Source organism: Coregonus lavaretus (genome assembly GCF_964263955.1).
Source record: "Coregonus lavaretus genome assembly, chromosome: 22".
NCBI classification, from domain to species: domain Eukaryota; kingdom Metazoa; phylum Chordata; class Actinopteri; order Salmoniformes; family Salmonidae; genus Coregonus; species Coregonus lavaretus.
Window position 1 is genome coordinate 43,704,606 of NC_140009.1, and position 18,490 is coordinate 43,723,095.

The 18,490-nt window shown below is 45.2% G+C and overlaps 1 protein-coding gene and 1 long non-coding RNA gene across 4 annotated transcripts in view; both read left to right on the forward strand.

Annotated features, from left to right (window-relative positions):
* The window catches only part of LOC311149964 (histone-lysine N-methyltransferase PRDM16-like), a gene marked incomplete at both ends in the record, with an annotated part of 373,121 nt that overhangs the window by 339,944 nt on the left and 14,687 nt on the right, over positions 1-18,490 (forward strand). Inside the window, 6 exons of the mRNA XM_084187181.1 lie at positions 1,504-1,657; positions 1,790-1,825; positions 3,380-4,994; positions 10,367-10,454; positions 16,047-16,258; positions 16,539-16,616. Of these exons, the coding sequence (XP_084043307.1) occupies positions 1,504-1,657; positions 1,790-1,825; positions 3,380-4,994; positions 10,367-10,454; positions 16,047-16,258; positions 16,539-16,616 (2,183 nt within the window). The remainder of the gene's footprint in view (positions 1-1,503; positions 1,658-1,789; positions 1,826-3,379; positions 4,995-10,366; positions 10,455-16,046; positions 16,259-16,538; positions 16,617-18,490) is intronic.
* Positions 6,544-8,609, forward strand: LOC311150240. Of its 3 annotated transcripts, XR_014615086.1 has the most exons (6): positions 6,544-6,638; positions 7,336-7,375; positions 7,575-7,767; positions 7,990-8,114; positions 8,231-8,364; positions 8,487-8,609. It is a non-coding gene; the product is annotated as an uncharacterized lncRNA (long non-coding RNA). The 3 variants fall into 3 exon arrangements; XR_014615087.1 differs by lacking the exon at positions 7,336-7,375 and having other exon boundaries at positions 8,457-8,609; XR_014615088.1 differs by lacking the exon at positions 7,336-7,375.

Sequence of the window (18,490 nt, forward strand, 5' to 3'; positions counted from 1 at the left end):
GCTACACAAAACAGCCACAGGACGGCGCCAAATCAAAAGGCGCTTGGCCAAAAGAATAGAAGGCAGAATACCCCCATACTGTGTTCTGTCTTTCGTCATCCATTTAGCTAGCCTAGCTGTTTGACAAAATCATTTTACTAGTTTTTCAAAGTGCACTGAACAAAAATAGAAACGCAACATGTAACAATGTCAAAGATGTTACTGAGTTACAGTTCATATAAGGAAATCAGTCAATTGAAATAAATTCAATAGGCCCTAATCTATGGATTTCATATGACTGGGAATACAGGTATGCATCTGTTGGTCACAGATACCTTAAAAAAAAGGTAGGGGCGTGGATCAGAAAGCCAGTCAGTATCTGGTGTGACCACCATTTGCCTCATGCAGCACGACGCATCTCCTTCACATAGAGTTGATTAGGCTGTTGATTATGGCCTGTACTCTTCGATAGCTGTGCGAAGTTACTGGATATTGGCAGGAACTGTAACACGCTGTCGTACACGTCCATCCAGAGCATCCCAAACATGCTCAATGGGTGACATGTCTGGTGAGTATACAAAATGTTCAGCTTCCAGGAATTGATTGCAGATCTTTGCAACATGGGGCCGTGCATTATCATGCTGAAACATGAGGTCATGTTGCATTTAAATTATATTTTTGTTCAGGCATACTTTCGCGAACTGTCTCTGTCCCTCTCGTCGTTGTGTTATGTACATTCCGCTCTCATGCGGTCTATGCAATCTGTGTGTATCTAGCCTAATGTTGATGGCGTATGACGAGATGCTCATGTCTTCGCCCTAACAATAGAGTCATTGTCCCAAAGGCGGGAAGAAGGTTTAGGTCCAAAATAAGCCCATAGAAACGCATTGGGCTTATTTTGGACAGATTTTGGCGAGAGTGAAACCTCTCACTTCGCCTCTTCCTCTCTGACCCGCCTCTTGTTTGAGCCAGAAAAGATTGACGCAATGAATTATGGTCATTGTAGTTAATTACCATGTTTCTGCGCTGAAATAGGTTCAATATTTGGCTTAATGAAAACTACAACTATCTTCAGCACAGCGTCCCACATATAGTTCTTGACTTCTCTCGTGAATTATTTGATTTCTCTCTAGACAACAAAAACAAACTAAATGGAATTCAAGGAATTTGACCTACGTCGGTCAATTAGTTGTTTAATAACCCCCCAAAAAAGTAATTGCTCAGCACTACTGGCCATAAAGTTAGTTGTTGGTGACTGTAACCACCATCACAAAGGCCATTCATGGGAAGCTGGCATAGACTGAGTTCGATCGTCAGATTTTGTGTTGTCTATTATTCCAGTATAAGCTTTTTTAATCAGTAGTATATATTTTTTTTAAGCGTCAACACACAGTGATCGGATGACTGCGATTGCTGACCATAATTGTTTTATATATTTGTGTGTATGCGTGTGTGTGTGTGTATGTGTGTGTGTGTGTGTGTGTGTGTCAATGTAAATGTCTCTGCCACCCCCCTACACCACAGGTGTTCACGGACCCCAGCAACCTGCAGCGCCACATCCGCTCGCAGCACGTAGGGGCGCGCGCTCACACCTGCCCCGAGTGTGGCAAAACCTTCGCCACCTCCTCAGGCCTAAAGCAGCACAAGCACATTCACAGCAGTGTCAAGCCCTTCATCTGTAAGTCTCAGTCTCTGCAACCCAAGCCGACATGGCCTAGCCAACCCACATCTAGTTCTACCTCCCCGTGTCCAAAGGCTTCCTCCTCATCCTCCTCCTCTTCCTCCTCCCTCCATCTCTCTCCAACCCCAGGCAGGGCCAGTGACAGTAGCAGACACAATCCCATAGGTCAGAGACAATTCCATGACCCCATCCCTTCTTCAGCCGCCATTTTGTTTTCTATTTTTCCCGCCTTTTTTCTTGTTTTTGTTATCCTCCCCCATTCCCCCCTCAGTGCCTCTCCTCCTCTTTTTGTTGTATGGATAACACTTTATTTTGATAGTCCAGCTCATTAAGTTGGATAGAGGGTGCATTTGCAATGATAAAGATAGGAAGTGGGCCCTCTTTCCAACTCTATGGTCCCTCTGCAGCTGATATGTTACTGATTTGTTGGGCATCTTTAGTGGGACTTTAAAAGAAGTGCTACTTTGTGTGTTCCTTTTTTTGTTTGTTTTACTTCTTTCCTGTGTGGATAGAGGGTGCACTTGCAATGACAAAGATTTTTTCCTTCTGAGGTGGGTAAAATGGGTTTTCGTAGGCACGGGCAGATTTGATATAAACGTGGATCAACAGTATCTGCTTCAGCTCCCCGCTAAAGGATGCTGGAAGCCATGATACCTTACCTTGTCTTCACGCTCTCAACTTTCTGCTTTGCTTTTCTGTTTGCACCCATGTGTGCGTATGTGTGTATATGCTTATATACATGTACAGTACCAGTCAACATTTTGGACACACCTACTCATTCCAGGGTTTTTCTTTATTTTTTCTATTTTCTACATTGTAGAATAATAGTTAAGACATCAAAACTATGAAATATCACATATGGAATCATGTAGTAACCAAAAAAGTGTTAAACAAATCAAATATATTTGAGAATCTTCAAATAGCCACCCTTTGTCTTGATGACAGCTTTGCACACTCTTGGCATTCTCTCAACAAGCTTAACCTGGAATGCTTTTCCAACAGTCTTGAAGGAGTTCCCACATATGCTGAGCACTTGTTGGCTGCTTGAGAAGGTGTGTCCAAACTTTTGACTGGTAGTGTATATGTACAGTATGTATTCAAGCAACACTTTATAGAACATATGGTGAAAATGATCAGCTTAACCGTAGGTTGCCCACTGTGGACATATGGTAGATATTTTGCCAGTCATAGTGATTCAATGGTTAATAAAATGTTGACACTGGGTTTCACCAAAAGCATGCACGATTTGCGATTTGTATAGATACAGCCTTTAGACAAAAAGGCAGAATGTACATGTATACTGAGTGTACGAACATTAAGAACACCTGCTTTTTCCATGACATACACTGACCAGGTGAATCCAGGTGAAAGCTATGATCCCTTATTGATGTCACCTTCAATCAGTGTAGATGAAGGGGAGCAGACAGGTAAAAAAAATATGAGACAATTGAGACATTGATTGTGTATGTGTGCCATTCAGAGTGTGAATGGGCAAGACAAAAGATTTAAGTGCCTTTGAACGGTGTATGGTAGTAGGTAGGTGGGTGGGGGGGGTGCAACTCAAAATTAGGAAGGTGATCTTAATGGTTTGTACACTGTGTATATTATTTCTAAGTAGCCTAGTGTTGTATCTGTGTTAACTGTTGACTTTGTACTCTGAGTTAGTGACAGTGTTTAAATGGGCTTAACCAGGCCCGTGTGGGCTGTGTGTCTCCCCAGGCGAGGTGTGCCACAAGTCCTACACGCAGTTCTCCAACCTGTGCCGCCACAAGCGCATGCACGCCGACTGCCGCACCAAGATCAAGTGCAAGGAATGTGGCCAGATGTTCAGCACTACTTCCTCCCTCAACAAGCACCGGCGCTTCTGTGAGGGCAAGAACCATTATGGCCCTACCGGGGTCCTGTTCGCTCCCGGCATCCCCATGAGCAGCTCGATCCTGGCCAGGTCCCACCCCCACCACCACCAACCGGGCCTCAACCACTCGGGTCTGGCCTTCCCTGACTACTTCCCCTCCCGGCCCCACCTTCACGCCAGCCTGCCCTTCTCCCCCGGGCTGCATGGCTTCCCCTCGCTCTCCCATGGCTTCCCAGGCCTCTTCGCCCCCTCGCTCTACCCTCGGCCGCCCTCACTGCCCCCCAGCCCACTTCTGAAGAGCCCCCTGGGCAACAACAGTAACAACGGTGGGAGCCAGGAGGGCAAGCTGCCCCACAGCCCCCTGGACGGTCCTCCACTGTCTCTGATCAACTCCATCATCAACAACAACAACAATGGAGGAGATAGTCTCCTCAGCAGCCAGGAGAGGGAGGACAAAGAGAGGCTGGAGCTGGCGTACAGCGAGGTCAAGGCCAAAGCCAAGATGTCGGAGGTGTCGGACGGCAGCGACCTGGAGGACGTCAACACCACCAGCGGCACCGACCTGGACACCACCACCGGCACCGCCTCGGGTTCAGACTTAGACAGCGACGCCGAGAGCGAGCGGGAACAACGGGAGCGGCTCAGCGGCACCAAGAGAAGGAAGGAGGCGGGCGTTGGAGGGGCGGGGGGGACAGAAAGTGGGGGTCAGGATTGGCGGCCGGATGACGTGAGCAGCGGCTCAGTGTCGGCGGTGTCCAGCTCGGTCAACCTGGCTTGCGAGCGGCCCTCCTTCCTCTCGGTCGCCTCCCAGCACTCCTTCTTTCCACCTCCGGATGAGCAGGCGCTGCCCCCCACAAGAGGCACCACTGCCACCGACTCCATCAAGGCCATCGCTTCCATCGCCGAGAAGTACTTTGGCCCTGGTCTCATGGGCCTGCAAGAGAAGAAGATGGGCTCGCTGCCCTGCCATTCCATGTTCCCCTTCCAGTTCCTACCCAACTTCCCTCACTCCCTCTACCCCTTCGCCGAGCGGGCCGGTGCCCTCAACCCTGGCATGTTCTTCAAGTCTGAGCCCAAGTCACCTCATGTGCAACATCCGCCACCCCACAAAATGGCTGCCCCTCGCACCGGAGAGCCAACACCCTTCGACCTCACCACCAAGCCCAAGAAGGCCAAGCCGACACCGCCGCCCCCCGCCATGCCGACCCCACCCAGCGGTAGCAGCAACCCCCCCCTCATTCTCCCAGGGGATGAGGAGCAGCCGCTGGACCTGAGCATCGGCAGCCGCAGACGGGATGGGCACAACGGGGTGGTGGCCCCTGAGCAGCCGTCCAGCCGCAAGAACCATCACAAGGAGGAGCACCCCGGCAGACACCCGCACCCACACACCCAGCACCCCCAGGGCCAGCCGCCCCAGCCGCAGCAGCCCTCCCTGCATTACGCCAAGCCCTCGTCCTTCTTCATGGACCCAATATACAGGTATTTCAGCCCGAGGAGGCCAGAGTCCTTACCAGACACTGCATGTAGATAAGCAACTGAAGTTGAAACTCATGTTAGAACCTATATTCAATATGCAGGCTATATATACAATATACAGTAGGGTCCGAAACTATTGACAAACTCGATAAAGATTAGCAAAAATGACTGTATATAATTAATAATTCAAATACTGAGCTATACTGAACAAAAATATAAACGCAACATGTAAAGTGTTGGTCCCATGTTTCATGAGATGAAATAAAAGATCCCAGAAATGTTCCATATGCACAAAAAGCTTATTTCTCACAAATTCTGTGCACAAATTTGTTTACATCCCTGTTAGTGAAAATGTATCCATTGCCAAGATAATCCATCCACCTGACAGGTGTGGCATGTCAAGAAGCTGATTAAACAGCATGATCATGGGCCTCCTGAGTGGCGCAGCGGTCTAAGGCACTGCATCGCAGCATTGCGGCGTCACTACAGCCTGTGGTTCAATCTCAGGCTGTGTCATTACCGATCGTGACTGGGAGTCCCATAGGGCGGCGCACAATTGGCCCAGCGTCATCGGGTTAGGGGAGGGTTTGGCCGGGGGGCCTTTACTTGGCTCATCGTGCTCTAGCGACTTCTTGTGGTGGGCCGGGCACCTGCAGGCTGACTTCGGTCGTCAGTTGAACGGTGTTTCCTCCGACACATTGGTGCAGCTGGCTTCCGGGTTAAGCAGGCGGGTGTTAAGAAGCGCGGCTTGGCGGGTCATGTTTCGGAGGACACATGACTCGACCTTCGCCTCTCCAGAGCCCGTTGGGGAGTTGCAGCGATGAGACAAGATCGTAATCACGAAATTGGGGAGAAAAAGTAAAAAATTGCATGATCATTACACAGGTGCACCTTGTGCTAGGGACAATAAAAGGCCACTCTAAAATGTGCAGTTTTGTCATACAACACAATGCCACAGATGTCTCAAGTTTTGAGGGAGCATGCAATTGGCATGCTGACTGCAGGAATTATTGACACCCTTTTTCTAAAATGTTTTATGAGTTGGAGAACACATTGGGCTCAGTGCCGTTATCCTCGCAAGGTGAGGTATTGAAAGGGTCTTGAAAACAGAGGTGTCAATAATTGTCACCCCTACCTTTTTGAGAGAAAAAAATACTTGTTAACGAGCGACTGTCCCTAAAAAGCAACCAATCCCTTTGAAAACGGCCTATGTGGCATCGATATGAGTCAGACACATTTATTATAGTGTCAAAATTGTCAACAACGTGTAAATAGGACAATTTAGGTTATAACGTCAGTCTCGTCTAAAACAGAGTTTGGAACCTCAGTGCGTCACAACGAATAAATGAAGGTTGGGTTTGGATTACAATTATGTCAACAAATCATTCCCCCCTTTGCCAAGCTACACGTGCAAATCGTCCCTTCGCCCACTTTGCTTCCCTTCATTGAATGGGGTTTCATCGCCCCCAACGCCTTCAAAGGATCACGTGGCCTATACGGATTGACCATACCTCCACAGCCAAAGTTCTATGGTTTGCATGCCCTGCGGAAGGACCCTAGCATGCGGTCGGAATAGGTGCTTGGAGTTCGTCTGTCCCCAACTGTCTGCACCAGTAACGCTAGCTTGGTGTGCAACGACCGGTGGTGGTGAGTATAACCAGAGATACTGGAATATAATGGGCTCTCTGGTATAATTTAGCTAACGACGTTAGATAACGTTATTGCTGGTTATGTATCTAGGTAGCTATCTTTTGATAAAGCGAGGCAGTCTAGTTAACGTTTTAGCTCATGTTAGCGTAGCAAACTAGCTAGTTACCTCTACAATTTAGTTAGGTCGTAGCTCATATGAGTGTACTGTCTAGATACTGCTGGTTATCATTTGTTAAAACTAGCGTCGCGTTAGCCTACAAGTTGAATTTGCAAATGAGTTCGTAGCTCATTCTAGTGTATTGTCTAGGGCAAGACAAAATAATGGATGCAGCTATGGTGGTAGTTAACTCATGTCTACCTCAGACTAATACTGTGAACTAGGAGCAAATACCCGTAACGGCGTCACTGGCCTTAATCTAATCCAATCTGGAGTTACAGTCTGAAAATCATATAATTTGGGTTTCCACTAGTTACCACATCCCCAAAGACAAAATTGGCTATATCGTAAAAATTCATGAAAACAAACATGAGCTTTTTGGTCTTAATTTAAGTTTAGGCCGGGTTAGGCATAAGGTTAGCAGTGTGGTTAGGGTTATGTTTAAAATCACATTTTAAGAAGAAATTGTAGAAATGGGCAGCCTTTATGATTTTGTTGCTGTGGTAATTAGTGACTACCTATAATTATTTTGACCAGAGTTACTGCCCTGATGACACAGACGGCTTCATCGACAACGGTAATGTGTGTTATGTAAAAAGTTGTATAAAAAATAAAATAAAAACCCGGTTTGATAAACTAGTAGGTTCATTATCCAGCCAAGCAGATACAAGTAGTTGTCATTTTGGTTGTGAAGTGCATTATCAAAAAGCTTTGTGTTTTCTTTATAACAAAATGCAATTTACCACTTGGCTGTCTGTTGTATCACCCTGTCACAGGCCCTCCCAGTCAACACCACTTCATATGATGAAGTACATTGTTTATGAGGATTGCAGGCTGCAGTTGTTCAAGAGATTTCCAGTTTGCCGCCAAACATGCAACATAGAGAAGACCAGCAAGGGGACCTTGCATGCAGACATGCCCTCGCTGTGAGCATTCCTATAAATGGAATAGGGCGGACACTTGAATAAGGTTGGTGAAAACAGTTTTGAGTTTTGTCCCAATTCACCTTCATAACCTAGCCTGGGGGAACCAGCCTGATCTCTGCGTTTACCATTCTATTTCACTTCACATATCATGATATCTAAAGTGAAATAGAAAGGTGAATGCAGCTATCAGGTTGGTTCCACCATGCTACTCATAACCACCATTGATCATGTAATCAGTGCTCTGTGTTTGTGTGTGACCGACCAGTATCTTTGAGGCCAGGAGCTGATCTACACTGCCATGCCCATCAATTGGGCGCTGGCAAAGACCCCACCACCAGCCTTACCTCTTGCCTGCTCGCCAATGGTCGTCGATGGGGAGACCAGAATTAGGTAGGTTTAGTCTGACCTGTTCAAACTTCAACATAGTATATGTTTGTTTGACAGATATCACCTATCCTAACTGCCATTGGTAATAGAACAGTGACTATGTGTGTATGTGTTCACAGAAACATGTATGGAGCCAGCACATGGAGACTTGCAAGATGATGTGATGGATCCTGATCGACAGACAGGATTCATACTGATGTCTCTGAATGGAGAGAGACCTGGCACTCAACACATCCACAATGTGGGACTGGAGGTGACTAATAATTCAGTACAGCAGAAATGTCCAGTATTTGCAACACCCTTTTCATTCCATGTGTCACTGATGAACTCTGCCTATTTCTACAGATTGCAGACTATGTGTGTATGTGTTCACAGAAACATGTATGGAGCCAGCACATGGAGACCTGCAAGATGATGTGATGAAGTCCAGACTCATACTTTGATGTCTCTAAATGGAGAGGAACCTGGCACTCGGCATTAAAATTTTACTAGACACAACTTTTACTTGTAATGTGTTTTTATAAAATTGAATTGAATGGTATCAGTAAATATGGGGAGGGAGAAACCCTGTGTATTCCGCAACTAGATCAGGAAACTCCTGTTGTATACAAGACACCACACTGGAAGGTATGACCACTCTGACATCTTTGCCAACATAGCCCAATTACCACCAGACAAAATGCACATTGTTATATTAGCAGAACACTGCTTTTATGTTATGTAAAGCAGGGGTGTCAAACTCATTCCATGGAGGACCTAGTGTCTCTGGGTTTTAGTTTTGTTCCTAGACAACCAGGTGAGTGGAGTGCTTTACTAATTGACTGACCTTAATTCATCAATCAAGTACAAGGGAGGAGCGAAAACCCACAGCCCTCTGTGGAATGAGTTTTACACGTGATGTAAAGGGTTTATTCTCGATCTGTTACTACATTTGAAAGTTGTCAAAACACTTAGTTTAGAATATCTACATAAACTCATAAATTGCATTCTTCTTATATTACCTTGTAGGCTACTGACCTATGCAAAGCTTCCTCTGACATCTTACCATACATCTGCCTGTAGTTATTGAACTCAACCTGCAGGTTGGTTTGTTGTGATTGAGTGGGGGGGAAACAGCTGCGGGCTAGGTTCTGCATTCACCTTTCTTGGCAAGGACACCCAAGAAACACCCACATCAAACCACAACCCCAAGCCAACTCACGTTTGGCTTCTGTCATAGCAGCTGGAATTTCTTGAGGATAAGGCAAAAAATAACGAGGCCAAATTAGCGGGTACAATTCTCCTTTAAACAACATCCCCCTTTCTCTGAGTAATTGTATTAGTATAAAGTAATTTCCCATATTTTTAGCATACATATACACTGAGTATACAAAACATTAAGAACACCTGCTCTTTCCATGACAGACTAACCAGGTGAATCCAAGTGATGGATGAAGGGGAGGAGACATGAAAGAAGGATTTTTAAGCCTTGAGACAAATGGGACATGGATTGTGTATGTGTGCCATTTAGAGGGTGAATGGTCAAGACAACAGATTGAAGTGCCTTTGAACGGGGTATGGTAGTAGGTGCCAGGTGTACCGGTTTGTGTCAAGAACTGCAACGCTGCTGGGTTGTTCACGCTCAACCGTTTTCCGTGAGTATCAAGAATGGTCCACCGCCCAAAGGACATCCAGTCAACATGGGCCAGCATCCCTGTGGAACACTCGACACCTTGTAGTGTCCATGCCCCAACGAATTGAGTCTGTTCTGAGGGCAAAAGGGGGGAGGGGGTAGGCTGCAACTCAATATTAGGAAGGTATTCCTAATGTTTGGTATACTCAGTGTAGATCAGTATTTCTATAATTATTTTTTGCTTATCTTTATCAAGTGTCAATAATTTCGGACCCCACTATACTATATTTCCAAATCTCTGTCAGTGTTCAGACTGAACTTTTCCGATCATGAAATAAGAGAAAAGGGCTATGTTCCAATGTCCACACTAGCATGCCACTAAGAATACATGCCAAGCGCATAGTAGCCATTGGTCAAGGTTGTAGGTTCAATTCCCACAGGGAATAAACATATAAATACATTTACGAACTCACTGTGCTGCAACTGTAAGTTTCTTTGGATCAAAGTGTCTGGTTAGTGGCACATTTTATTATCTATATAATAATTATATTATATTGTAACATGGGAATGTAATATGTCAAGTAGTGCACATTTTCCAGTTGACCTCTGACCTTCGTACGTAACCCTTGTCCTTGCTGTCCAGCAGGGTGGAAAAGAGGAAGCTCCTGGACCCTTTGGGAGCTTTGAAGGAGAAGTTCCCGAGGCCCAATCCGCTTCTCTTCCATCCACAGGTACACACACGCGCACACACACTGGCCGTGTCCGAATACCCATACTTGCGTTGTAAATAGTAGGCATTTTAGGTATGTGAAATTTCGAAATTCGAGTATGCTTTAAATGCCAGGATGTTATACTCATTTCGTTTTTTTCATCTAGTAAAATTTGCTGCACACTTTTGAGGAAGAGAATCGTCTTTCCAGACTCACATGTTTGACAACAGCTGATAATGAGATAAGGGGACACGCTGTACCCAAAGGAACGAATGGTGGGAATCAACGCAATTGCGCATTAGATGACACATTCTTAGGATGCTAGTATGTTGATATTTGTTGCTTAGTGCATTTGTTTTTACTAAACAGTACTTTCTAAATAGTATGTAGTACAATTAGTACACAGTATGTAGTTTAAGTAAGTAGTAGCCAAGACATATTCCGGACACGGCCAGTGACTGACTGACTGGTTGATTGATAATTGATTAATCATAGATGTGTTCATCTATGACTTTGAATAGATGGGTAGAGACAGATTGAGAAAACTGGTCACCAAGTTGAACTCTCAGGCAGGTTATTAGAATCAATATCTGGTTTTGTCCCAAAAAGTTGCACTATGACAATTCCCACATTCCCACGAACCCAGTCCTGAAGCCCTCCTGTCCTGCACATTGTTCCCACAACGCTCCCGGCGCTTGAGGCCAACGGACCTGAAACTCCAATGTTATTTCTCAGGTGCTCTGTACGATTTCTTCCTTTGTTTACGATGTAGTGCCTCAGAATTCCACCGACTCCCACCTTCCTGCACAGAAGATAAAATGTCTGCTATCTCGTCACCCCTTTGATAATCAAACCACATTGTTTGGCTTGTCACCGAACCCTTCCAACCCTTCCCACGTACCAAACAACTTATCAGCGGCAATAACAATAATTATATGTATTTGGATAGTCCGAATGATACATCTGTAGATGCTTTACAGATGGTCATACTATAGATGGTCGTACTGTTAATAAGCAACTGCTTGCTAAGGTTACTGTTAGGGTTAGGTTAAGAATAAGGGTTAGGATAATGGTTAAGGTTAGGGTTAAGGGCTAGTGTTAGGATAAGGGTGAAGTTTAGCGAGGCACTCACACACTGTCAGCGAGGTGCGTGTACACAGAAATGCGCACACACATACACACAGCCTTTTTAGGCACACATTAACAAAAACATGTACATGTGCACATACACACACATTCTGTACCCTACATGTGCATCCAACAACAACAATGGATGCCTTTCCCCTATATGCCACTGCCAGCTGTTGGTGGCACATAAGAACAGATGGTGGCATAAGGACGTAGGGCAAACCTTAAAGAAGTACTGTACGAGGCCCAATTTATACGAGGCCCAATAAGGACTCTGCTATCCCAACCATCTAGCCTCAAGTTCACACAGCTATCACAACACAATGATGGGATCGCTCATTTGCTAATTCGGTCCACTGACGGAATAATCCGACGGGTGTCACTGCAAATAAATACATTGAGACAGCACAGCTGTCCCCTGTTGTATTCTCAAACCAGGAAGGATGTAAGCAGTTGTGGGCAAATACACCCGCCTCCCTCTGCAACTGGATCCTGGACTTCCTGACCTGCCGCCCCCAGGTGGTCAGAGTAGGCAACAACACATCTGCCACGCTGATCCTCAACACTGGGTACGCGCTTATTCCCCTCCTGTACAACCTGTTCACCCACAACTGCGTGGCCAAGCACGACTCCAACACCATCATTAAGTTTGCTGATGACACAACAGTGGTAGGCCTGATCACTGACAACGATGAGACAGCCTATAGGGAGGAGGTCAGAGACCTGGCAGTCTGGAGCCAGGACAACAACATCTCCCTCAATGTGAGCAAGACAAAGGAGCTGATCGTGGACTACAGGAAAAGGCGGGCCGAAAAGGCCCCCATTAACATCGATGGGGCTGTATTGGAGCGGGTCGAGAGTTTTGAGTTCCTTGGTGTCCACATCACCAACGAACTATCATGGTCCAAACACACCAAGACAGTCGTGAAGAGGGGATGACAACACCTTTTCCCCCTAAGGAGACTGAAAAGATTTGGCATGGGGTCCCCTGATCCTCAAAAGGTTCTACAGCTGCGCCATCGAGAGCATCCTGACCGGTTGCATCACCGCCTGGTATGGCAACTGCTCGGCATCTGAACGTAAGGCGCTACAGAGGGTAGTGCGTACGGCCCAGTACATCACTGGGGCCAAGCTTCCTGCCATCCAGGACCTATATACTAGGCGGTATCAGAGGAAGGCACAAACATTTTTCTAAGACTCCAGCCACCCAAGTCATAGACTGTTCTCTCTGCTACCGCACAGGTCAGGTCCAAAAGGCTCCTTAACAGCTTCTACCCCTAAGCCATAAGACTGCTGAACAATTAATAAAATGGCCACCTGGACTATTTACATTGACACTGTTGCTACTCGCTGTTTATTATCTATGCATAGTCACTTTACCCCTACCTAAATGTACAAATTACACTACCGGTCAAAGGTTTTAGAACACCTACTCAATCAAGGGTTTTTCTTTATTTTTACTATTTTCTACATTGTAGTAACCAAAAAAGTGTTAAACAAATGTTTTATATTTGAAATTCTTCAAATAGCCACCCTTTGCCTTGATTACAGCTTTGCACACTCTTGGTATTCTCTCAACTAGCTTCCCCTGGAATGCTTTTCCAACAGTCTTGAAGGAGTTCCCACATATGCTGAGCACTTGTTGGCTGCTTTTCCTTCACTCTGCGGTCCGACTAATCCCAAACCATCTCAATTTGGTTGAGGTCGGGGGATTGTGGAGGCCAGGTCATCTGATGCAGCACTCAATCACTCTCCTTCTTGGTAAAACAGCCCTTACACAGCCTGGCGGTGTGTTGGGTCATTGTCCTGTTGAAAATAAATGATAGTCCCACTAAGCCCAAACCAAATGGGATGGCCGTATCACTGCAGAATGCTGTGGTAGCCATGCTGGTTAAGTGTGCCTTGAATTCTAAATAAATCACAGACATTGTCACCAGCAAACCACCCCCACACCATACCACCTCACCTTTCATGCTTTACGGTGGGAAATGCACATACAGAGACCATCCGATCACCCACACCGCGTCTCACAAAGACGGCGGTTGGAACCAAAAATCTCAAATTTGGACTCCAGACCAAACGACACATTTCCACCGGTCGAATGTCCATTGCTCGTGTTTCTTGGCCCAAGCAAGTCTCTTCTTATTATTGGTATCCTTTAGTAGTGGTTTCTTTGCAGCAATTCGACCATGAAGGCCTGATTCACACAGTCTCCTCTGAACAGTTGATGTTGAGATGTGTCTGTTACTTGAACTCTGTGAAGCATTTCTTTGGGCTGCCATTTCTGAGGCTGGTTACTCTAATGAACTTATCCTCTGCAGCAGAGGTAAATCTGGGTCTTCCATTCCTGTGGCGGTCCTCATGAGAGCCAGTTTCATCATAGCACTTGATGGTTTTTGCGACTGCACTTGAAGAAACTTTCAAAGTTCTTGACATTTTCCGGATTGACTGACCTTCATGTCTTAAAGTAATGATGGTCTGTCTTTTCTCTTTGCTTTTTTGAGCTGTTCTTGCAATAATATGGACTTAGTCTTTTACCATTGACTCGGTACCGGTACCCCCTGTATGTACAGTTGAAGTCGGAGGTTTATATACACCTTAGCCAAATGTTTTTCACAATTCCTGACATTTAATTTTAGTAAAAATTCCCTGTCTTAGGTCAGTTAGGATCACCACTTTATTTTAAGAATGTGAAATGTCAGAATAATAGTAGAGAGAATGATTTATTTCAGCTCTTATTTCTTTCATCACATTCCCAGTGGGTCAGACGTTTACATACACTCAATTAGTATTTGGTAGCATTGCCTTCAAATTGTTTAACTTGGGTCAAATGTTTCGGGTAGCCTTCCACAAGCTTCCCACAATAAGTTGGGTGATTTTTGGCCCATTCATCCTGACAGAGCTGGTGTAACTGAGTCAGGTTTGTAGGCCTCCTTGCTCGCACACGCCTTTTCAGTTCTGCCCACACATTTGCTATAGGATTGAGGTCAGGGCTTTGTGATGGCCACTCCAATACCTTGACTTTGTTGTCCTTAAGCCATTTTGCCACAACGTTGGAAGTATGCTTGGGGTCATTGTCCATTTGGAAGACCCATTTGCGACCAAGCTTTCACTTCCTGACTGATGTCTTGAGATGTTGCTTCAATATATCCACATAATTTCCCTTCCTCATGATGCCATCTATTTGTGAAGTGCACCAGTCCCTCCTGCAGCAAAGCAACCCCACAGCATGATGCTGCCACCCCCGTGCTTCATGGTTGGGATGGTGTTCTTCGGCTTGCAAGCAGTCCCCTTTTTCCTCCAAACATAACGATGGTTATTATGGCCAAACAGTTCTATTTTTGTTTCATCAGACCGGAGGACATTTCCCCAAAAAGTAAGATCTTTGTCCCCATGTGCAGTTGCAACCCGTAGTCAGGCTTTTTTATGGCGGTTTTGGAGCAGTGGCTTCTTCCTTGCAGAGCAGCCTTTCAGGTTATGTCGATATAGGACTCGTTTTACTGTGGATTTAGATACTTTTGTACGTGTTTCTTCAAGCATCTTCACAAGGTCCTTTGCTGTTGCTCTGGGATTGATTTGCACTTTTCACACCAAAGTACGTTCATCTCTGGGAGACAGAACGCGTCTCCTTCCTGAGTGGTATGATGGCTGCGTGGTCCCATGGTGTTTATACTTGCGTACTATTGTTTGTACAGATGAACATGGTACCTTCAGGTGTTTGGAAATTGCTCCCAAGGATGAACCAGACTTGTGGATGAACGTGGTACCTTCAGGCGTTTGGAAATTGCTCCCAAGAATGAACCAGACTTGTGGAGGTCTACAATTTGTTTTCTGAGGTCTTGGCTGATTTCTTTTGATTTTCCCATGATGTCAAGCAAAGAGGCACTGAGTTTGAAGGTAGGCCTTGAAATACATCCACAGGTACACCTCCAATTGACTGAAATGATGTCAATTGGCCTATCAGACGCTTCTAAAGCCATGACATCATTTTTTGGAATTTTACAAGCTGTTTAAAGGCACAGTCAACTCAGTGTATGTATACTTCTGACCCACTGGAATTGTGATACAGTGAATTATAAGTGAAATAATCTATCTGTAAACAATTGTTGGAAAAATTACTTGTCATGCACAAAGTAGATGTCCTAACGACTTGCCAAAACTATAGTTTGTTACCAAGAAATTTGTGGAGTGGTTGAAAAAACGAGTTTTATTGACTCCAACCTAAGTGTATGTATACTTCTGACTTCAACTGTATATAGCCTCGTTATTGTTATTTTGTGTTACTTTTTATTTTATTTTAAACTTTATTTTATTTAGTAAATATTTTCTTAACTCTATTTCTTGAACTGCATTGTTGGTTAAGGGCTTGTAAGTAAGCTGTTATATTCAGCGCATGTTACAAATACAATATAATTTGATTTGATTTGTTGAGAAACAGTTGTGTTCGTGACTAAAACGTGATTGTAAATGTTCCCCTATCTACAGCTACAGTATCTTTACCATGGTACACCTTCTTTACCTCAGATGTCGGCCATGGAGAACATGACGGAGAAGCTGGAGAGCTTTGGCGCGCTCAAACTGGATGCCCCGCCCAACTTGTTGCAGCACTCAGCCCACCCACTCTTCAACTTCCGCTCGCCGCCGCCCTCCCTCTCTGATGCCATCCTCCGCAAAGGCAAGGAGCGCTACACCTGCAGGTAGGCACCCACCGCCGATTTCTGTTTGTCAACTTTTCTTTAAAAGTATGGGACAACACAGGATATTCAAGCAATGCTCTCTCTCTCTCCCTCTCTCTCTCTCACTTTCCCCGCTCCACCATATGTCTCTCTCTCTCTCTCTCTCTCTCTCTCTCTCTCTCTCTCTCTCTCTCTCTCTCTCTCTCTCTCTCTCTCTCTCTCTCTCTCTCTCTCTCTCTCTCTCTCTCTCTCTCTCTCTCTCTCTCTCTCTCTCTCTCTCTCTCTTTCTTGCTCTCTCTAGGTACTGTGGGAAGATCTTCCCCAGGTCAGCTAATCTTACCAGGCACTTACGGACACACACAGGGGAGCAGCCCTACAGGTAAGCCTTTCCTCTCTCTCTCCTCTCCTTTCTCCTCCATCCCTCTATACCGCTGACAGAGGCCTACTCTACCCGGTCAACCAATGATGACATAATTTCCTTCCCACCTGATTTATTCCTCCTCGTTTGGCAACAAAACCACACTCATGCCTGGCATAGGCCTTGATAACAGACACACACATACAGTGGGGAAAAAAAGTATTTAGTCAGCCACCAATTGTGCAAGTTCTCCCACTTAAAAAGATGAGAGAGGCCTGTCATTTTCATCATAGGTACACGTCAACTATGACAGACAAATTGAGGAAAAAAAATCCAGAAAATCACATTGTAGGATTTTTAATGATTTTATTTGCAAATGATGGTGGAAAATAAGTATTTGGTCACCTACAAACAAGCAAGATTTCTGGCTCTCACAGACCTGTAACTTCTTCTTTAAGAGGCTCCTCTGTCCTCCACTCGTTACCTGTATTAATGGCACCTGTTTGAACTTGTTATCAGTATAAAAGACAACTGTCCACAACCTCAAACAGTCACACTCCAAACTCCACTATGGCCAAGATCAAAGAGCTGTCAAAGGACACCAGAAACAAAATTGTAGACCTGCACCAGGCTGGGAAGACTGAATCTGCAATAGGTAAGCAGCTTGGTTTGAATAAATCAACTGTGGGAGCAATTATTAGGAAATGGAAGACATACAAGACCACTGATAATCTCCCTCGATCTGGGGCTCCACGCAAGATCTCACCCCGTGGGGTCTAAATGATCACAAGAACGGTGAGCAAAAATCCCAGAACCACACGGGGGGACCTAGTGAATGACCTGCAGAGAGCTGGGACCAAAGTAACAAAGCCTACCATCAGTAACACACTACGCCGCCAGGGACTCAAATCATGCAGTGCAAGATGTGTCCCCCTGCTTAAGCCAGTACATGTCCAGGCCCGTCTGAAGTTTGCTAGAGTGCATTTGGATGATCCAGAAGAGGATTGGGAGAATGTCATATGGTCAGATGAAACCAAAATATAACTTTTTGGTAAAAACTCAACTCGTCGTGTTTGGAGGACAAAGAATGCTGAGTTGCATCCAAAGAACACCATACCTACTGTGAAGCATGGGGATGGAAACATCATGCTTTGGGGCTGTTTTTCTGCAAAGGGACCAGGACGACTGATCCGTTTAAAGGAAAGAATGAATGGGGCCATGTTTCATGAGATTTTGAGTGAAAACCTCCTTCCATCAGCAAGGGCATTGAAGATGAAACGTGGCTGGGTCTTTCAGCATGACAATGATCCCAAACACACCGCCCGGGCAACGAAGGAGTGGCTTCGTAATAAGCATTTCAAGGTCCTGGAGTGGCCTAGCTAGTCTCCACACCTCAACCCCATAGAAAATCTTTGGAGGGAGTTGAAAGTCCGTGTTGCCCAGCGACAGCCCCAAAACATCACTGCTCTAGAGGAGATCTGCATGGAGGAATGGGCCAAAATACCAGCAACAGTGTGTGAAAACCTTGTGAACGCTTACAGAAAACGTTTGACCTGTGTCATTGCCAACAAAGGGTATATAACAAAGTATTGAGAAACTTTTGTTATTGACCAAATACTTATTTTCGACCATAATTTGCAAATAAATTCATTAAAAATCCTACAATGTGATTTTCTGGATTTTTTTTTCTCATTTTGTCTGTCATAGTTGACGTGTACCTATGATGAAAATTACAGGCCTCTCTCATCTTTTTAAGTGGGAGAACTTGCACAATTGGTGGCTGACTAAATACTTTTTTCCCCACTGTACACACACACTGAAATGTGCTGATTTGGCTGTACACACACAGCATAATGATATATACGTGGAGGGAGGTGGGGGGTGAATGGTCCTGG